Source organism: Pseudorasbora parva, chromosome 18, assembly GCF_024679245.1.
Source record: "Pseudorasbora parva isolate DD20220531a chromosome 18, ASM2467924v1, whole genome shotgun sequence".
Taxonomy (NCBI): domain Eukaryota; kingdom Metazoa; phylum Chordata; class Actinopteri; order Cypriniformes; family Gobionidae; genus Pseudorasbora; species Pseudorasbora parva.
This window is the reverse complement of record NC_090189.1, coordinates 31,640,338-31,662,103: the sequence shown is the minus strand read 5'-3', so window position 1 is coordinate 31,662,103 and position 21,766 is coordinate 31,640,338. Positions and strand designations below refer to the sequence as shown.

Here is a 21,766-nt window from a genome sequence, read left to right as displayed (position 1 = left end):
AGTTGTATGCATGATCTCATATATAATAATCAATCGATAATCAATTTTAAGCACATCCCTTCAGGTTGTCTATAACATGTACTCACTTTGTAGAAAGCCTGAAGGTCACCAATAGGCGGGGAAACACTGAGATAATTTGGGAACTTGTCTTGCAAATGAGCAATGAGCATCCCAAACTGTGTCCCCCAGTCTCCAACATGATTCAACCTGACAGATAGAGGACGAAAGGATGAAACAGATGCACTCAAACACTATTAAACACACTTTTATGCTGACCGACACAAATTATATAAAAGAATAGCATTTTCACTTTTCACAAAGACTTATATTTTTATAAGGGGAAGAAAGGATTGCAAAATCATATTGGAACTGGGGCCAGATTACTGAAAATCTACTTGAGAATGTTTACTAGAATGTTCTTGTTAAGAATGTTCTGAAGGTAAATTCTAAGAAGTTCGTAAGAATATTCCAGCAATTGGTTATTGGTATCGAACAACTGGTCGACCTCTACAACAGAGATTTAAATTTTATTTAAATTCACAACTAATACACACCAACCTTAGCACTTCATAACCCAGGAACTCAAAGAGTCGACACATGCTGTCTCCAATAATGGTGGAGCGCAGGTGGCCGACATGCATCTCTTTGGCAATGTTAGGTGAGGAGAAGTCCACAATGACCTGAAAAACACCAATAAGCATAAAGAACACTTCATAACACACTGCTTTATAGAACTGTGTTCTCATGCATTTCATCACTAAAGCGAAACTCCTACCTTCTTTTTCTTTTCCAGTGGTGGAGGCTGAACTCCATTCACAAGCAGGTTTGAGAGAAGTTTAGAGACAAACATTCTCTTGAGATGAACGTTGATAAACCCTACAATGCAAAATGTACTTCATTATTTATAATAAATATTTAAAATGATGGGGGATCTTGGTGAAACTGGTGTTCTGAACAAACCTGGTCCTGCGATTTCTGTTCTCTCAATTAACTCATTGTTGGGAATGTTTTGGACAATCTTCTCTGCTATCTCCCTGGGGCTGACCTTCTGTCCTTTAGCTTTCATCATCTTAAAACATACATATACAAAAATAACTCCATACAACTGGACAAAAGAAACAAGTCACATCAGCATTTTTCTAAACTTTTCCTTTCGACGGAAGGTTTGAAAAAACATAAAGGGGAGCACCGGAACAGGTAACCCAAATATGAAAATTTGGACATCATATAAAGCAGGGGTCCAAAGTCGTTCCTGGAGGGCCACTGTCCTGCAGAGTTTAGCTCCAACTTGCCTCAACACACCTGCCTGGATGTTTCTAGTATGTCTTAAGAACCTTGATTAACTGGTTCAGGTGTGTTTAACTGGGATTAGAGCTAAACTCTGCAGGACAGTGGTCCTCCAGGAGCAGGATTGGACAGCCCTGACATAAAGGAAACGGACCTGAGACATCGCCATGGCACTGTTACACTGATAATCGCCAAACTTGGCCTGCTGGTTGGGGGTGACCGCAAGTGGTGGATTCTCTAGGTCAGGGTAGGCGATATTGATGGCCTCCCCAAAGATCTGCTGCAAAAGCTGGTTGATGTTGAACATCGTCTTGCCGTTTTGGCTCATCTCCTCCTGTAAACTCTGAGGAAACACGGATTTAATTACTGGACTGAAATTATTTTAGTATATACCATGGCCACGTTCACACAATAACAATGTGGTTATATCATATAACATAATCAGTCCTGTATATGAGTGACACACTGTTCGTTTATTTATGGGAGTGACAACCACATTCTATAACCAGTCTCACACCTGTAAATTCAATAATTGTGGCAAACTTGTTTTGGAGAAAAGCATTTATTTCATAATGTGATTTACCCCCTACTTTCAATTAGATATTTGTTTTTCTTAAATGAAAGGTGTAAGTAACTTTTCCTTCTGCTAGAGGCCGCCTATTCAAAACAAAGGCGCAGTTTAATGACACCAATTTTGAGGGCAGAATCTTGGGACATCGGGATAGGACTTGGACAGAAATCATGTTCATGGATGCGATTATTAACGTTACTGTAGTATGACGCAGAGCAGGAGCAAATGTTGAAGGAGCTAAGCAAGGCCCCTGGAACGATTGTTAATGAGATGAACGCAAAACACACAACCCGCGAGCAGCAGGAATGAGGTAATGCAGTTCTGTTTATCATATAAGATACATTTAAGTGTGTTTAAAATGGTGTTATGACGTTACTCTGTGCGTTCACTCAGCAGCTGCTGTGACACTTGTTGCACACTGGAGTAAGAGTAAAGCGTTTCTGCAAAATAAAACTGAGGTTAACGAGGAAACTGAGGGTAACGCAGATATAAGACAATCGACAGGCGACTCCCTGATACACCTCGGGTCCTTGGTTAAAATAGCAATTTTCTCACAATTTACAAATAGTTGGAAACATTAGGGATACTGTAAGAACTCAACTGAACAAAATATATACCACTGGCCTGGTGTTTTTTGGATTTTGTACTGAAAAAAACTTTACATAGTGCACCTTTAATGTTGTCTTGCTATCACCAGACCAAGCTCAATTTAATATTGAACATTGGTCTGGGGAGTCTGCTCTGTATTTTCTACTGCACAAGGGGCGTGATCAGCTGGCATTATTCAAATGACTCTGTACGCAATTGGATAGTCCTTCAACCAATCAGACCACAAGAGGTGTGATCAGCAGACAATGACGCATCGTTTCTCTATCTGTCATCGTGTTAAACCCACCAACAGCGTGCCAGGTGGATAAACCAATCTGTGATTGGTTCCTGCAAAAGTGTAACAGAAGCAGTAGAAATGAATGTACAGGTTTCTAGACTGAGATGCAGGGCAAAATCAAATCGCCGGCAGATCAGGCTGGGTTTACCCAGTCTACCTTTAATGATCTAAAGAAAAAACAATGCAAATGATTTTTACAGCCATCTTTGATCATAATTACCAGGGGTGCCAATAATTCTGACCACAAGTAAGTAACTGCGGTTGTCAATCCTAAAAACAGACAGTGCGAACGTAGCATATTATAGTATTTTATCATACTTTGAATTTGCTTTTATTTTATTAGGGCCCAAGCCCTGAAAGGGCGCAGAGCCCTATTGTTCTTCTAAGGATTATTTTTTTTTTTTTTTTTTTTTTTTGTTATTATTATTTATTATTTTTTTACGCGACTATTTGGGCATTTTTGGGGCCCTTCCCATGCTCGAAAACTCTTGAAACTTTGCACACGCATCAGAATGCGCGGCCATCAGGGCCGGGCTGAGGCTGGTACCCGGGCGTGGCAGGGGGGCTCGACAGCGCCCCCTAAAGTGGGCTCTGAAAACGTGGTCTATAAATCAAACACACTTGCACGTACATGTATGAAACTCGGTACACATATAGAGCTCATCGGGCCGAACAACTTTCGTGCTCTAAGTTATGCGTCAGCCAAACAGGAAGTGAGCTATTATGGGTTGTTCGGAAAACGCATGCTGTGGAATTTGCGATACTCCTCCTAGACGATTCACCCGATCAGCACCAAACTCAGTCAGCATGAAGTCAAGACACTGAGGATGCCAAATTGCGAGCAACTTTTTGATATCTCAAACGGTTTGGCCGTGGCGAAGAGACGAATTTATGGCGAGAAAAAGGAAACAGGAAGTGTATTATAACTTCTGCATACATTAATAGATTTTGATGAAACTTCAGCTGTGTGTTTGTTGTAAGAGGCCGATCACATGGATATGACTTTTGTGAGTCAAAGTTATAGCGCCACCAACTGGCAGCAGGAAGTGTGTCACTTTCAAAATTGCTTTAAATCCCCATCTTATTTTCACCCGATTTACTTCAAACTTCATCAGTATAATGTCAAAACATGGCAGATATAGACTTTTGAATGGATTCCTGGTTCTTAAAATATACTGTTGTCATGGCAACGCGTCAAAGTCTAATAATCTTTTTATGTGTTTTTGAGACACTTAGCATGCTTGAAATTGCATGAAACTCAACACACACATCAGACATGCTGTCCAGAAGATGCAAGCAAAGATTCAGAAACGGGCGTGGTAGAGGGGCTCAGTAGCGCCATCTTTTGTCCAAAGCGGGGGGTTAGTTTTATCTACAGTCACCAAACTCGGTATATATATTGTAATTTTCGAGCTGGACAGCTTTCTAATTTACAGTCATTAGCTCTGACCAACAGGAAGTCAGATAATCTGGTTTGAAAATGAGAAAAAGTGAAAAGCGAGCTCTGAGTTTTTACCTTCTCATCAAAAGCGATTCATTCAATCTCCTCCAAACTCGGACAACATGAAGTAAATATACAGAAGATGCTAAAATGCGAACGGTTATTGGATATCTCAAACGGTTTTCCCTTAGCATAAGCCTAAAAAAGACAAAAGAAGCACACACATGCCTGGTTCATAAATAAGGCTATACTCCCACCTGCTGGTTATTCTCTATATCACACTGGGTGTTTTTTTTTTTTTTCAACACTTATGCTCTCACTTAAATGACCAGTAGAGGGCAATATTGTATAAGTTTTCAAGCAAAAAACCTTGCCTCTGTGTGTGTGTGTGTGTGTGTGAATGATTTTCTAGCCTGGTGGGGACTTAAACCTGAATGCACACAGACTCATGGGGACTTCCCAATGGGTAGAAAAGCTTATAAATCAGACAGAATGAGTTACTTTGAAAATGCAGAAAGTTTCCTGTGATGGGTAGGGGCAGTGTAGGAGGACAGAATATATGGTTTGTACAGCATAAAAACCATTATGTCTATGCCGAGTCCCCAAAAAGATAGTGAACCAGACATGAGTGTGAGTGTGAGTGTGTGTGTGTGTGTGTGTGTGTGTGTGTGTGTGTGTGTGTGTGTGTGTGTGTTGGGAGGGGGAGGGGGGAGGGGGGGTGGGCTGAGCTTATAAGGGTTGCCTGCAGCATACTTCAGCATTACTACTGTGTGTGTGTGTGTGTGTGTGTGTGTGTGTGTGTGTGTGTGTGTGTGTGTGTGTGTGTGTGTGTGTGTGTGTGTGTGTGTGTGTGTGCGTGTGTGTGTGTGTGTGTGTGTGTTATTTTTTCTAGCCTGGTGGGGACTTCAACCTGAATGCACACAGACTCATGGGGACACGTGTCACTGATTTCTACAGTGTGTGTGTGTGTGTGTGAGCCACTCTTCTGTCTAAATTACCTCTCAATGTTGTGCTTTTGCCTGCATTAAAGGATTAAACATATTCTGGGTTTGAATAAAAAAATAAATGTATAAAACCAGTTTATTTGTAGGGCATTGAGAATATTGTTTTATATAATTAGTTACCCCCCCCCAGGATCACTCTCTGTGTGTGTGTGTGTGTGTGTGTGTGTGTGTGTGTGTGTGTGTGTGTGTGTGTGTGTGTGTGTGTGTGTGTCTGGAGGGGGTCTCTCTCACTCTGTGTGTGTCACCTTGTCTCTTGTTTTTTAATAATTTAACAATTTCATATAGGCTATCACAAATATCTATCACTTTATTGTGAAAAATAAGTAAAAAACTAAAACATATATTATATCTTTAATTAAATACTGGTCTTCTAAACTTACAAAATTTGAGCTGCAAAAAATACATTTGCACATAATTGAAAGTGATATTCTAATACTTTTAATTGTTTTCTATAACATGGGCTTTAAAGAAGGTCATGTGCTGTGTTTGCAAAGATCACGTATGACACCTCTTTAAACTGATTATTTATTGATAGAATTTAAATGGATAAAAAATAATAATTTCACATGATCTTATAAAAGTGGCTGTTTATAATAAACTTCCATAAATTATATGCACGCATATTACTCTTACCTGACACTGATATTATAATCATTGTTACGGTCTCTGTGATTTGGCTTAATTTATTTTTAAGAGAAGTGTAAGGATAATACAACTTCAGCATTTGGACAGTATTCTGCACTCATTTTGAAATTGACATTTGACATCATCTGACATAAAATTAATGAATAAAATGTAATTGATCTCAGAGATGTGACTGTTGTGGTTCCTGGTCATAGCAGCACCAGTTGCTGCAGTTAATGAGGTGAATTCAAATGACTTAGACAAAGTCCCATTATTTATTTTTCCCATATTAAATGCCTATTGGCCTGCTGTGCACAGTTAAGCTGATGCCACCGGGGTGGCGGTGCCCCCGGCTTGGGCCCGTCATCGCTGCTCGCAGCTTTAATTTTCAATTTTTTTTTGTTTTTAGGGCCCAAGCCCTGAAAGGGCGCAGAGCCCTATTGTTCTTCTAAGGACAATTTAGCTTTTTCGACTATTCGGGCACTTTCGGGGCCCTTATCATGCTCGAAAACTCTTGAAACTTTGCACACACATCGGAATCTGCGGCCATCAGGGCCGGGCTGAGGCTGGTACCTGGGCGTGGCAGGGGGGCTCGACAGCGCCCCCTAAAGTGGGGTCTGAAAACATGGTCTATAAATCAAACACACTTGCACGCACATGTATGAAACTCGGTACACATATAGAGCTCATGGGGCCGAACAACTTTCGTGCTCTAAGTTATGTGTCAGCCCAACAGGAAGTGGGCTATTATGGGTTGTTCGGAAAACGCAAGCTCTGGAATTTGCGATACTCCTCCTAGACGATTCACCCGATCAGCACCAAACTCGGTCAGCATGAAGTCAAGACACTGAGGATGCTAAATTGCGAGCAACTTTTTGATATCTCAAACGGTTAGGCTGTGGCGAGGAGACGAATTTATGGCGAGAAAAGGGAAACAGGAAGTGTGTTATAACTTCTGCATTCATTAATTCATTTTGATGAAACTTCAGCAGTGTGTTCGTTGTAAGAGGCTGATCACATGGATATGACTTTTGTGAGTCAAAGTTATAGCGCCACCAACTGGCAGCAGGAAGTGTGTCACTTTCAAAATGCTTTGAAATCACCATCTTATTTTTACCCGATTTACTTCAAACTTCATCAGTATAATGTCAAAACATAGCAGATATAAAGCTGGTAAGCACTTCCTGATATTGTATATACTGTTGCCACGGCAACACATCAAACTATAACATTCTTTTTCGCTCCTTTTGAGATTCTTAAAATGCTTCAAATTACATGAAACTCAACACACAAATCAGACATGCTGTCCAGTAGATATGGGCAAAGACTTAAAAACGGGCATGGTGGAGGAGCTCAGTAGCGCCATCTTTTAACAAAAGTAATGCAATCTTTTGTCAAAAGTGGGGGGGTTAGTTTTATCTTCAGTCACCAAACTCAGTATATATATTGTTCTCTTTGAGCCGAACAACTTTCTAATTTACAGTCATTAGCTCCGACGAACAGGAACTCAGATATTTAAGGCTTAAGGTGTGAGGACCTTATTGTAATTGCTAAAACCATCATTTTTCTTCTCCCAAATTAATTACATTTTTGAGGGCCTAAACACGCATGAAAACTCATGAAACTTTGCACACGCATCAGAAGTGGTGAAAACATACATCTGATATGGGTTTCAGAATTAGGTGTGGCAAAATGGTTCGATAGCGCCACCTACAAAATTTAAATTAAGCATCATTCGCGCTACCTTTCATGTATGAGTATGAAAATTCAGTAGACGCATTCAGCAGCCCAATACCTACAAAAAAGACCCAAGGCGCCAAATCTGAAAAACCAACAGGAAGTGAGATATTTTGAATTTTCTTCGGCAACACATCAAACTATAACATTCTTTTTCGCTGCTTTTGAGACTCTTAAAATGCTTCAAATTACATGAAACTCAACACACACATCAGACATGCTGTCCAGTAGATATGGGCAAAGACTTAAAAACGGGCATGGTGGAGGAGCTCAGTAGCGCCATCTTTTAACAAAAGTAATGCAATCTTTTGTCAAAAGTGGGGGGGTTAGTTTTATCTTCAGTCACCAAACTCTGTATATATATTGTTCTCTTTGAGCCAAACAACTTTCTAATTTACAGTCATTAGCTCCGACGAACAGGAACTCAGATATTTAGGGCTTAAGGTGTGAGGACCTTATTGTAATTGCTAAAACCATAATTTTTCTTTTCCCAAATGAATTACATTTTTGATGGCCTAAACACACATGAAAACTCATGAAACTTTGCACACGCATCAGAAGTGGTGAAAACATACATCTGATATGGGTTTCAGAATTAGGTGTGGCAAAATGGTTCGATAGCGCCACCTACAAAATTTAAATTAAGCATCATTCGCGCTACGTTTCATGTATGAGTATGAAAATTCAGTAGACGCATTCAGCAGCCCAATACCTACAAAAAAGACCCAAGGCGCCAAATCTGAAAAACCAACAGGAAGTAAGATATTTTGAATTTTCTTTGGTAAATTGGTGCAGTTTTTGCCATTGCCAGACGTTGTATTTTAACAAACTCCTCCTAGAGATTTAATCATATCAACATCGTATTTGCACAGTCTAATCTAAAGGCCTTTGTTGTGTTAAATTGGGAAGATCTTGAGTTTTCCCTGAAGGGTGTGTCTGTGGTGGCCTCACAAATGTTGATGTTTCGCCATGACACAGGAATTTGTTGTACCTCAGGCATACAATGTCCGATCTGCCTCAAACTTCACATGTTTGACAAGAGTCCTGGCCTGAAGACATCTACATTCCAATATTCAGTCAAAGTTATAGCGCCACCAACTGGCAGCAGGATGTGTCACTTTTTGAAAAATAAATAAATCACTGTCTTACTTTCACCCGATTTACTTCAAACTTCATCAGTATAATGTGAAAACATGACAGATATAGACATACGAATGGATTCCTGATATTTTATAAACTGTTGCTATGGCAAAGTGTCATTTTAATTATTTTTTTGGGCGTTTTTGAGACTTAGCATGCTTGAAATTGTGTGTGTGTGTGTGTGTGTGTGTGCGCGTGCGCGTGCGCGTGCGCGTGTTTTCTATACATGGGCTTTACAGAAGGTCATTCTGTTTTTGAAAAGACACATGTCTTAAAATTAATTATTTACTGATAAAAATCAAATTGATTTAAAAAGTAAATTTCACATGATTTTCTAGTTTATAAGTTGTCTGGGTATCACCAGACCAAGCTCAATTTAAGATTGATCAATGAGCATTATTTGAATGACTCTGTATGCAATTGGATAGTCAACTAAACAGACTACTAAACTCGCCAATAGTGTGCCAGGTGAATAAGTTAGTCTGTGATTTGTTCCCGCAAAAGTGTAACAGAAGCAGTAGAAATGAATGTACAGGTTTTTAGACTGTGTTGCAGGGCGAAGTCAAATCGCTGGCAGATCAGGCTGGGTTTACCCAGTCAGTCTAAGTAAATTTTATAATAAAGTAATACAATATCACCATTCGGACGGTATTCTGCGCTCATTTAAAATTGATGTGACATCATCTGACATGAAACTGATTCATTAAATTGAATTGATCTCATAGATGTGACTGTTGTGGTTCGTAGTCATAGCAGCACCAACTGCTGCAGTTAATGTGGTGAATCCATTTTCATTTGTAGGGCACTAACAATATAGTTTTATATAATTCGTTTAACAATTGTGTTAATACAATAAAAAGACCATGAATTAAATACTGGCCTTCTGGACTTACAAAATTTTGAGCTGCAAAAGATAACTTTGCACATATTTGAAAATTACCTATTATATCATATTACATTAGAATTCATCTATATTTAAATTACATCATGGGTGTGGCTTGTGGTCATAGCGGCACCAGATGCTGCGGTAAATGTGGCATATTTGAGCAATTTTAAAATACTCTCCTGTTTAAATGCATATTGCCTGTCTTGCACAATTTGCCTGAAGCCACTGGGGTGGTGGTGCCACCGGCTTGGGCCCGTCATCGCTGCTCGCAGCTTTAATTATTTTTTATTTTTTTAGCATAATTCTATTTAGCTTAAAAGTTAATTGTTATAATGTATTATAACTGTGGTTACAATCATCCATGAGATCATGAAATGCATTATATGGTGCACTGAAATGTATAAATAATGATTGCTATTATTATTCTATTAATAATAGTTTTATGATTATTAATAGGCAAGTGTAACATAATTTCGAATCCCTTTTGGTTAACAATAACAGCACTGCCAAATTGTTTCATCAAATCCCCATTTAAATAAAAATGTTTACTTGATTTATAATTTTAATTGATATTCAAGCAATGTAACAAACATGTCATGGAGAAAGCGATTTGTGAATGTTGCGTCGTGGCCTTCACAATCACAACATTTTATCTCTAGACAAAAAAAAAGAGCATAATGTTGATATCAAGGTCAATTTTTATATGAATGCATAGATTAAAAATGTGCCTGATACCGATAAAACTGATCATTTTGACCGTTACAGTTGATAACCTATAAATGGCAGAATATAACAATTGTAACATTTGGGGTAAAATAGATGTAAGTAAATTAGAAATAAACGTGGGTTACTTTGTTAGTAGAATGTCTAACATGAACTATCAAAATGCATATGAAAATACATATTTTTGCTTTTTATTATATTTCATTTAAAATGTACCTTAAGATGAAGGAAAATATATAAATATTATATAAATGTGATAAAAGGGAAATCAGCCTGCACAATAAAATATTGACAGACACTGATTAAAAAAAAATTATTTTGTAATCCTGTTATTGTAAGCTTTGCGAATACAAGTTTTATAAAACATTTTTATTGGACTGAACTAGAAATTTCAGCAAATAGCCCAATTTTACAATAAAATGTCAAAATTATTGGATTTTATTATTACGTTAGTACATAAACTAAGCTGACACATGGTTTAATCTGTGAAATGTATGTAATTGCCCAGACCATGCCGTGAACATTTGCAGCGAAGGTCAAACTGCTGCACTACAATGATTACAATAATCTAATTTAAAGGAAAAGCACATCACACTTACTGTTTTCAGGATGTTAAGGCGGTACTTCAGACGGGAATTCTCCTCGCGCAGCTCATCCAGTTGTGAAGATGTGAACTTCAGCTGCTGTGGATCTCTCAGCCTCTCGATTTCGTCTTGGAGAAACTTGATTTCTCTTTCCTGTATGGCAAATCGAAACCACAGAAAATCTCATGTAGGCAAGGGACAAAGAGCATACACATCAGATACCACATATCTCAGTCATAAAGGAGAACTTGTGCAAGTGCCAACTGATTGTGGAATTAACGTTGGGACACGTGATGTCACTAGTATTGTTTATTATGCTACACAATTCGATTTTAGTTTCACTTTTACATGGATTGTGATTACTTCCCTATAGGCTTTCTGTTCAAAGAAAGAAACGAAAATATACCACATTACCGAGCATACTTATTTGCATTTAAGCATTAGCTATGGACAGTTTAATGATGCGCATATTTTTTTTGTTAATGTAATGGCAACGTACAATAACCCTCAACACAGCCTAGGTCTGCAGCTCAGTAGATAGTAAGGCACCCTCAGTACAGTATGACATGATTTATTATCTTCATTATCTTCATACTTGAATGAAACAGCTAACTGTTAACAGTTAGACTAGAATGTATGACATGCCAACAGAGCTGAATGTGCAGTTACCAGCGACTGTCAGACCTGCATGCGTGTTTCAGTCTCTTACGTCAGAACACGAGAAACACATGGAAACATGAACATAACTTTTAAATGAACAAAACTTTTATCGTGTTATTGCGAAGCTGACCTGTCGCTGAAGTCGGGACGTGTGCTCGGCAACGGAATCACCCATTTTTTCGGATGAAGTGAGGTACAAACAGCCACAAAATCTTTAAAAATGTACACTCCTCCAACGTGAACAACCGCGTTCACCGGCTCCAGCGCGTCACTTCCGCTTACCCGGCGATGGGTGAACAAGTCATTCGTGTGAGTTGGATCCTATTTTTTTTACGGTCTATGGTTGGAACGGATTCATAAAACTGGTCTAAACGATTCGTGGTCCCTTTTTTATTCGTGGTTCCATATGAGTGCAGCCATCGTGTTCCGGAAGTTAAAAATCCCATTAATTTATCCATAGAGGTTCAGTTTAATGACAACAATATTGATATTTATCCCTGTAATTAGTTCCTGAAACACATATTTAATCTGAATTGTAATGAGTGCACCGTTTTTGAAACAGAGTCGTTGGAACATTTATTTTATTTGTGCAAATTTTCAACAACAACAAAAAAAAAATCTGGGATGACCTTTAGTTTGATTAAGTTTGGAATAACCTGCTGACTTTGATTATAAAATTATAAAATATGTGTCTTTTTCTTTTAATAGTGATAGTGGATTTTTGGTTAACAATATTGTAATGTTGGCCAATTACTTTACACATAAATGAAGATTATTTAAAGGTGCAGTGTGTAGTATTTATGAGGCTGGATTGACAAAAATGCTATATAATATATAACTGCTTTAAGTGGAGTATAAACATTTACATTTATGCATTTAGCAGACACTTTATCCAAAGCGACTTACAACTCAGGAGTACAGGAAGCGATACGTCAAGAAGAGGCAAAGAAAACACAAAACATGCCCTAAATATGATTTGTATACTACTCAGAGTAGCAAAAACCAGAAAAGGGAAGAAGAAAAGGGAAATAGAGGAGGAAGAGTTTTTTTTTTTTTTATGATAAGATTAAGTGCTCATGGAAGAGATGAGTTTTTACCTGTCTTTTGAATGAAGCTAGTGATTCTGTCGTGTGTATGGAGGACGGACTGAAGTGAGAGGTAGCCTATGTATTAACTTGTCTTAGTCAAGGGAATAACAGTTTAATATGAAAAGGCGGTGGAGTATCACTTTAAAATTACCCATTTCTTTCTATCTACATACACCACAGGTCCCCTTAAAGTGAAGTCACCATTTTGCTCCACCATGTTTCTACAGTGGCCCTAAGCGGACAAAATTCTCTACAGAGCGCTAGCTACTCTCTGCTGTCTTAGAAGACACATTTGTCCTGTGTCGGCCACTGTAGCTCCTCTATGGCCCTATTTACACTGCATGGTTCAAGTGACCCAATTCCGCTTTTTTCCTCTCATGTGGCTCAGATCGGATATGACGTGAACGTGTAAGCATTAAAAAAACACATGAATTCCGATATCCTCAGATCGGATTCAGGCCTCACTCATATGTGGTAATAAATACGATATGATTCGGATGCGTGCATTAGCGTCTGCCATGTAAGCGGTCAAATCGGATATTCCCCAGTAAATGCGAGTCGTACGTCATTGAAAAAAGGACGGAGGCGAATGACGTCAACTCAGGTGGACACAAACTGCGATCCAGCGTTGCCAAGTCAGCGGTTTTCATGCGGAATTGGGCTACTTTACCACAGTTTTGAGTTGCAATTGGGCGGGTTTAGTTGTGAAAACCTGGCAACCCCATCAAGGGCTCTCCTCTTTTTCTCCGCCTTAAGAGAGAAATGTTTTGCCGACCTTTAAAGATGTGTGGAACAGTGCAGACAGCAAAACATTGTGCAATCATTTTGTCTGCGTCCATTGCATATCGCGCTGTTTTACTTCCTTTCACCGGTTAAGAACATCTTGGGCTGTTTTGCCAGTGTACAGTGTACATGCAAATATTGGACACGGGTCGCTCTTGAAAAGATGATGTAAGCGGGTCGTCAAAAAAATCGGATATAGTCACCAAATCGGAATTGTGCATCAAGACCTGCAGTGTAAATGCAGCCTATGTGCTTTGAAAGGAAGGGGTGTGCGGTAAGTGGTTGCAATTCGCAACATCACCACTAGATGTCGCTAACATTTACACAGTGTACCTTTAAGAACCCTCCCAATTTTTGAATGATCTTCTTCAAATCTTTAAAGGGTTCACCCAAAAATAAAATTTATTCTATGATTTATTCACCCTAAAATCATCCTAGGTGTATATGACATTCTTCTTTCAGATGAATAAAATTGAAGTTATTGTATTAAAAATGTCCTGGCTCTTCCAAGCTTTATAATGGCAGTGACTGTTGGGTCCTTTAAAAAGTGAGTTGTAGTTGTTTAATACGGAAGGCAATTCGCCAGAATCTAGATAATTTACTATAAAGTTTTAAATATGGATATTTTTCTTACACAAATGCTTCGATTCGCTTTAGAAGGCCTTTATTAACCCTCCGAAGCCGTGTGGAGCAGTTTTTTGATGGATAGATGCACTTTTATGGACATCAAAAATAACCCAACAGTCATTTTTTGTCTTTTGAATATGTGTATGTCAAGCAATCATAATAAAATCAATTCCTCTATGGAGACATATTTTAACTATAGCTTACAAATCTTTAAAGAAAGATCTACTGTGATGGTTGTTAAAGTTGTTAATCGATGGTGTATGCTTTTGTTGAAGCCATCAGCTTGTACTACTAATCGGGGTGAGAAACTACATTACCCATGATTCTGCAGAAAAATCTTCACCAATCAGAGAATCGCGTCAGCTACGCGCTCTCAAAATACTAAAATGTATGCAATTTTGGAATACATGTTCATACAAATGAATGGGGAACTGAAATACTTTAAAAAGTGTGGTGCACTGGCACCGACCGTTGCAAGCAAACCAATCGAGTCGCGTTTTAATCGGTTCCTTTAAATCAATTGAAAGAACCGTTTTGCGGAGTCGAACTTTACACACACACAAAACTCCCCGAAATTTATTTATTCGACAGATTGTATATTTAACACCCAAACGCCAAATACAAATAATTTCAATTTAAATAAAATAAAAAAGAAGAGTCAAGTTATTAGAGAAAGCAAAAAATAGTGTTCAATCTACTTTTTAACAGCAGGTGGCAGTAGGCGCAGCAGCTAGGCCGTCATAAGCAGAGAGACTGAGAAGAAGAACAAAGCAAATCTAGCGGTGCCTGCACTACTGAGTGAGCTTTGAATGAACTGGAGCGTATGTACGTGAGAAACCTTTGCCTATTGTTGTTGACTGTTTAATATAGATGTTTTGGATTCATTTCATTTAGAAGTTAATGGCGTGATTACGATGATCAGATCTCATTAAAGCTTTACATGCTAAATAACTTAATGAGTTAACAGCTAATGAAGCTAATCCATGCTTGTTGACTAAAGCAATATGCCAGATCCACCCATCCCTTCATCGAGGTCTTTGAGGTCTAGAATTGCAAAACAAACGCATTAACTAGTTAGTAACACTTTTTTCAGGAAGACTTATAGAGATGTAATATGCACTGTGATCATCATGACATAGGCGTAGCTTGTATTTTCTTAGATTGTATTGTTGTTATTTGCAATTTTTTACAGTGATGTTGCACCTGACCCATTTGTCTTGTGTATTGAGCAGTGGGAATCTTCTGTTGCTGATGTTGGTGTAGCGTTGCCAAGGTAACATCTCCAGGGGTTGGACAATGAAACTGAAACACCTGCCAGTTTCACACCTAAATATGAGTGGCCTGGTTCAGGAAGGGCAGAGTGTGAAGGTTGACGTGACTGAGCAGTAGCACAGCTGCATATAAAATATTGCTATCCACATATGGGAGGCATAGCCAAGGTTCAAAAGAGGACAAATTGTTGGTGCAAGTCTCGCTGACGTGTCTGTGACCAGGACAGAAAGTCTTTGTGGTGTATTGAGAGCTATGGTTTCCAGGGGGTGTCTGCAAAGTGCAAACAGTATGAATGTAATCTGGACGTACTTCATTCGCCATGTTGTCATTATCGTGTGACCTACAAGCGTCAGTTCGGTCGCTTCACTTCCATTCACAAATCTTCTCCCATGGCCTCATGAGATAGTAAAGTGTCCATCGTATAAATCTCGCTGGAAAAATTAGATAATCCTGGTACTTTTGCATAAGAGTATTTATGAGTACTGTGAATTTGGACATGCTTCTTTTGTCACATACTGCTTTTTGCATACTATATAGTAGGGATGTATGCGATTTCGGATGCAGCCTCTGTCGATGTGGATTGTATCCAAAAAAACATAAAACCACAGCTGTCCAACTCGCTGTGGAATGAAATGCACACCTCGACTATCCTGCTTCTACCAAAACTGTTCACCAGGAGCTCCACAGACTCAGTATTCACCATCATCACATAGTGACCTCAACACTGTTTAGCACTTGTAACACTTTAGGTTCGGGTTCAATTCTCAATATTAACTAGTTGCTTATTAACATGCATATCACTAACATATTGACTGTTTATTAGTACTTATTAAGCACATATTAATTCCTTATTCTGCATGACCTTATTCTACATCCCTTAATCTCACCCAGTACCTAAACTTAATTAGGAGTCCTAACAGTAATTAGGGTGGTTTGAGATAAAAGTCGTGGTTAATAGTTAGTTAAAGGTACAATATGTAAGATTTTTTAGATTTAAACATTCCACACACACACAAAAACACTAGAACAATGTTTTGTTGACTTGTGTACTTTATTCAAAATATTCCAAGGTTTTTTAGATTTAAACCAGTACATAGATCATGTCCGTGCGTCATCTATCAATGACATCATACCACGTTACCCTCGATTTCCAGTTTTATTTAGTAGAAACCATGGAGACACCAAAAGACGCTTTTAGAGTGAAGGGCATAAAAACAAACTGGAACGCAGCATCCGTGTGTTTTCGACCGGAGGAACTAAGGTCTAAATGAAATTCAGGTAAATATTTCCCCCTTAAAACAGCCCTGCTCGTGAGGTAGTACAGGAACTTTCAAGGGTGGGACTTGGACTGAACATGCTGATTGGTTGAGCTCATTTTTGAAAGTCGTTTGCGAGGTTCGTTTTGCATTCAGTAAATATCAGTCTTGTTTTTTCTGTCTGATAGCGCGCGTTCGTCTCAGCCATCTCACGGTCAATGTCTGTAATAGCTGATAATAACACATTGTCATTTAAAATCTAGCTTTACAAGCTTTCAGAATACGCTAGTGGTCTTCCGCCGGTTTGTTAATTACCCCTTTAGTAAACCAATACGTAACCAGCAAAAGCAGCACAGCTTGAATCTCTTCCATATGGGTTATGAATTTCACCATGTAAACAACCTGACCCGATTTACTTTTCAGCGTGTGTCCTTACATGACGTGACTTACACCAGGCTATTATGTTGACGAGAGGAAAGTTCATTTTTCTGAGGGATAACTGTTTTATTTTGTAAGAAGTTATGAAGATAATGTTGGAATAATGACACGGACATAGTCTGGCTACACCTTCTCATCTTGACAGTGTATATTGTCCCAGGCAGTTTTTAATTCAACTGCGCCTGACAGAATATATATTTTTTTCTGAAATTATTATTACACTTTACAACAAATAAATAGCTTGTATAATACTGTATTATGCCTGGTGGCCGATAAGAGTTGCTATGACTACAGTTAACACATTCCAGCTGGTGGAGAAAACGCCGTCAGCATTTTTGATGCAGCAGACAAACTGCATGTCACAAAATGATTGCGATTGAAAGTCAGCAAATGTAAACGCCAGATCGGTTTAGATAATGTCTCATGTAAACAGTCCACTAAATCTTTCAATCGGAATGATTTTAATCACAATGACAAAAAAGTGTGCATGTAAACGTGGCTAATGTTGCGCAAAAATGATTACTGCCCTTGGCTGACTGGGAGGAGCAGTCCTACATCACCGGACTAATTTGCCTAATCTTCACGGTACTTTAGACCGCAGTGGAAATGCACACAGTAGCTCGTCTGGGGGGAAAAAGTTCCTGTAAAAAAAAAAGTTCCTGGTACAAATTGGTCCGGGTAATTTTGTTGGACATAGGCATGTGCCGATATAAAATTTTCATGTAGCGATTAATTGCTGAAGCTTTTATCATGATAAACAATATTATCAGGATATTGAAATAAGTTGCCAAAAAAGTGTTGTCATAGCATAAAAGCTTTAAGAACTATTTTTGTAATAACAAAAATAACTGAATGTTTAAATACAATAATGCACCAAAAATATATACAGCTCTGGAAAAAAATTAAGAGACCACTTAACATTGAGAAATCAATGTTAAGTGTTCTCTTAATTTTTTCCAGAGCTGTAAAAGTACAATTTTCAAACAGATTAGAGTGCAAAAGAATTAGGCTATAAAGAACAATAGCTAACAAATTACAATAAGGTCTCATGTTATTTAATGCATTAACTAAGATTGAGCAATAGCTACATTTGTTACAGAAAGTATAATGTTTTTGGTAATGTTAGTTAAGAAATACTGATCATTGTTAGTTTTATCTTAGGTCCATTAAAAACGTTATAAATAAAACAAATGAATGTTATTCACTTAATGTGCTATTATTATTTAAGTTAATTAAGTGTAAGAAATTATATTTATTTGGTTTTGTAATTCCCACGTGTTATATAGTAAGCTATGTGTATTTTAAAATAATATCATTCATATATACCTAGGATAATCATTAACTGACAGTTTGGGGAGATCCGATTTCAAGGGAAGACCCAAATTGTCATGACACTGGTAGAAACGGAAGCAGTCACCCTGCTTAATATTACAGTAATGTTAATAAATCTTTAATACATTAGCTCATCCATGAATATAATTTGTGCCCATCAGATTCTTTCTCCCATGATCCCGTGAAATCAAGGCTTCATCAAGCTACACCTTTTGTTTTGAATGAGCAACCTCTAGCGGCAAAAAATTACACATTGTGCCTTTAATAGTGAGAATTGGACCCCAATCAAAAGTGTAACCTAAATGATTTTCTTTCAGAAAGTTTCAGTTTCAGTCATTGTCCAGCCCTTTGTATATGCTGATGCACTCCATTAATTGTGTTTCTGACAGGCTGACAGTTGATTTTAATCATTCCAATCATTCAAAAATCATTCCAATGATGTGCAAATAACACACAACTCCCTTTTCACAGCTCTTCCACCAGCATGTCTGTTTCGGTTATTATCAAGTGGGGTGGGCAGGAGTACTCCATTAGTACACTGTCTGAGGAGGACACTGTGTTGGATCTGAAACAGTCCATTAAATCACTCACAGGAGTTCTTCCAGAACGACAGAAGCTCCTGGGGTTGAAAGTAAAAGGTGAGTGGCAACAAACAGTTTCACAGAAAAGGCTTAAACTAGTCCCAGACTAAAATGTATGTTTGAGTTGTTTTAACTGAAAGCAACTTGCATTGGCATATCTTAAAATATGACAGTGCCATTGTTTTATCTCAAGATGTGCTGCAATGTTTTTTTTAAGGCATGCTAATAAAAGTTACTAATGTCCTAAATTACCGTAACTACGGCCTAATGCTGGTTTAATCTGAACCCTGTCTATGAAGCCAGGCATACATTCACCTAAAGGATTATTAGGAACACCTGTTAAATTTCTCATTAATGCCATTATCTAATCAATCAATCGCATGGCAGTTGCTTCAACACATTTAGGGGTGGTCAAGACAATCTCCGAGCCTCCAAATTGAATGTCAGAATGGAAAGAAAGTAAAGCCCTGCATTTATGCCCGAGCCCGACGGGTCCCGACTTTTTTATGCCCCTAGGGCCGGGCTTTGGCCAATTTTCATGTCATACCTAAAACGCAGGCCAGGCTTCAGGCCTTTTTTAGGCTTCTCCTTCGTTTTATATTTATTTTATTTATTAAAAGTAACAATGAGATGGTCTACCCTGTTGGAAACAACACGAGACCATAATAGCTTATGCGACTGTCAAGATGGCTCGCACAGTGTTCAGAGTCCACGCCAGCAGCAGCACGCGTTTCTTCAGCGCAGCTGCTAGAGTTATGGGCTTTTTACAACTGGTTCCTTCATTCGTTTTCTCTGACCAGATATCTATCTGATTGCGAAATGACCAGGAGGCCTAAATGCCTTCCGAGATTCTTTTGAGAAGTATTTAAATCACTAAACAAACCAATTCAGAAGGTGGTATGAAAGCATTTCAGGCGAGACCGGACAAATGTAAATGTATCTGGTTGTTTAAACCACATGTATAACTTGTACTCCTGGCAAACGGTTAAAAAAATAAACGTGTGTGAGAGTGTGTTATGGGCTATATGTTGTAGTCAGATAGATATGATGGTGCTGCAACCCGCTTCGATGCAATGAGTAGTAAAGCAAATGGCCATAAATTAAATTTAAAATCTCAAAAAGTCTCAAAAACACAATCATCTTAAATAAAAATGAATGAGACTAAATGATCTTACCAGTGCTTAGGTCGCTCTTTCTCATATTGCGGTCTTTGAATTTGAAATGAGCTTCTGAATAAAATGCATAATGAATTTTTTGCTTACGTTGCTGTAAACTCCGTTAAATGAGCATATACCGCAGGAATTGAAGATCTGATTTATGTTCATTTTGCATAGGTTTAAGGTATAAGACAACCTGCATGTTCTTTTTTTATTATTTGTTTAGATTGTATAGCTCGTTTCTTTTGCGAGAGCCGCGAGCAGTAGCCTATCAGCCTGCGTCAGCTCGTCAAAAATGCCTTTTACTGTGGAGGCTATTATAGGTATAATAGCTATTATATTATATATATATATATTATAGGCTAAATTAACTAAAAAGTGTTAAAATCTATAAGTGTTTTATATCTATAGATTTTATTATAGGCAAGACAAGTCAAGAGTTGATTTGAGAGGCTAAATTGAGAGGCTAAATTGATTAAACACGCGGTTAACTCACTGGCTAAATTAAAACTTTAATTTAACAAATAAAAAACTGCTCTATACATTTTTCTAAGTTAACTTAATAAAGAAACTAAATGAAATATAACTACTTTGACATTAAAAACAATACCGAACCATTTAAATGGCTGCAACAATGTTAAAAAATATATATATATAATTTTTTTTTTTTTAAACACGGGCTCCAGTTGGAAGAATTTTGATAAGCTGTTGGACACGGGCCGGGCTAATGCCTAGATTTGAGGCCCGTACAGTGCTCTAAAAGAAAGGTGATTTAAGCAATTTTGAGCGTGGCATGGTTGTTGGTGCCAGACGGGCCGGTCTGAGTATTTCACAATCTGCTCAGTTACTGGGATTTTCACACACAACCATTTCTAGGGTTTACAAAGAATGGTGTGAAAAGGGAAAAACATCCAGTATGCGGCAGTCCTGTGGGTAAAAAATCCTTGTTGATGCTAGAGGTCAGAGGAGAATGGGCCGACTGATTCAAGCTGATAGAAGAGCAACTTTGACTGAAATAACCACTCATTACAACTGAGGTATGCAGCAAAGCATTTGTGAAGCCACAAAACGCACAACCTTGAGGCGGATGGGCTACAACAGCAGAAGACCCAACCAGGTACCACTCATCTCCACTATAAATAGGAAAAAAAGGCTACAATTTGCACAAGCTCACCACAATTGGACAGTTGAAGACTGGAAAAATGTTGCCTAGTCTGATGAGTCTCAATTTCTGTTGAGACATTCAGATGGTAGAGTCAGATTTTGGCGTAAACAGAATGAGAACATGGATCCATCATGACTTGTTCCCACTGTGCAGGCTGGTGGTGGTGGTGTAATGGTGTGGGGATGTTTTCTTGGCACACTTTACGTCCCTTAGTGCCAATTGGGCATCGTTTAAATGCCACGGCCAACCTGAGCATTGTTTCTGACCATGTCCACCCCTTTATTACCACCATGTACCCATCCTCTGATGGCTACTTCCAGCAGGATAATGCACCATGTCACAAAGCTCGAATCATTTCAAATTGGTTTCTTGAACATGACAATGAGTTCACTGTACTAAAATGGCCCCCACAGTCACCAGATCTCAACCCAATAGAGCATCTTTGGGATGTGGTGGAACGGGAGCTTTGTGCCCTGGATGTGCATCCCACAATTCTCCATCAACTGCAAGATGCTATCCTATCA

At 38.4% G+C, this 21,766-nt stretch overlaps 2 protein-coding genes across 5 annotated transcripts in view; one reads left to right on the top strand and one right to left on the bottom strand.

The window, feature by feature from the left end:
- Positions 1–11,811, bottom strand: part of rars1 (arginyl-tRNA synthetase 1) — a 34,775-nt gene extending 22,964 nt beyond the window's left edge. The window contains exons 1-7 of the mRNA XM_067424500.1: positions 11,674–11,811; positions 10,899–11,036; positions 1,442–1,630; positions 961–1,069; positions 776–876; positions 559–680; positions 87–207 (exon numbers count right to left, since the gene is read on the bottom strand). Of these exons, the coding sequence (XP_067280601.1) occupies positions 87–207; positions 559–680; positions 776–876; positions 961–1,069; positions 1,442–1,630; positions 10,899–11,036; positions 11,674–11,718 (825 nt within the window). The 5' untranslated portion in view covers positions 11,719–11,811. The remainder of the gene's footprint in view (positions 1–86; positions 208–558; positions 681–775; positions 877–960; positions 1,070–1,441; positions 1,631–10,898; positions 11,037–11,673) is intronic.
- Positions 1–21,766, top strand: part of ublcp1 (ubiquitin-like domain containing CTD phosphatase 1) — a 76,821-nt gene that overhangs the window by 38,091 nt on the left and 16,964 nt on the right. Inside the window, exons 1-3 of one of the 4 annotated variants that reach the window (XM_067424502.1) lie at positions 11,769–11,852; positions 15,274–15,314; positions 18,811–18,977. In XM_067424502.1, the coding sequence (XP_067280603.1) occupies positions 11,832–11,852; positions 15,274–15,314; positions 18,811–18,977 (229 nt within the window). In that variant the 5' untranslated portion in view covers positions 11,769–11,831. Of the gene's footprint in view, positions 1–11,768; positions 11,853–14,750; positions 14,867–15,273; positions 15,315–18,810; positions 18,978–21,766 lie in introns of those variants that run through there. The other 3 variants (XM_067424501.1, XM_067424503.1, XM_067424504.1) reach the window with 3 other exon arrangements.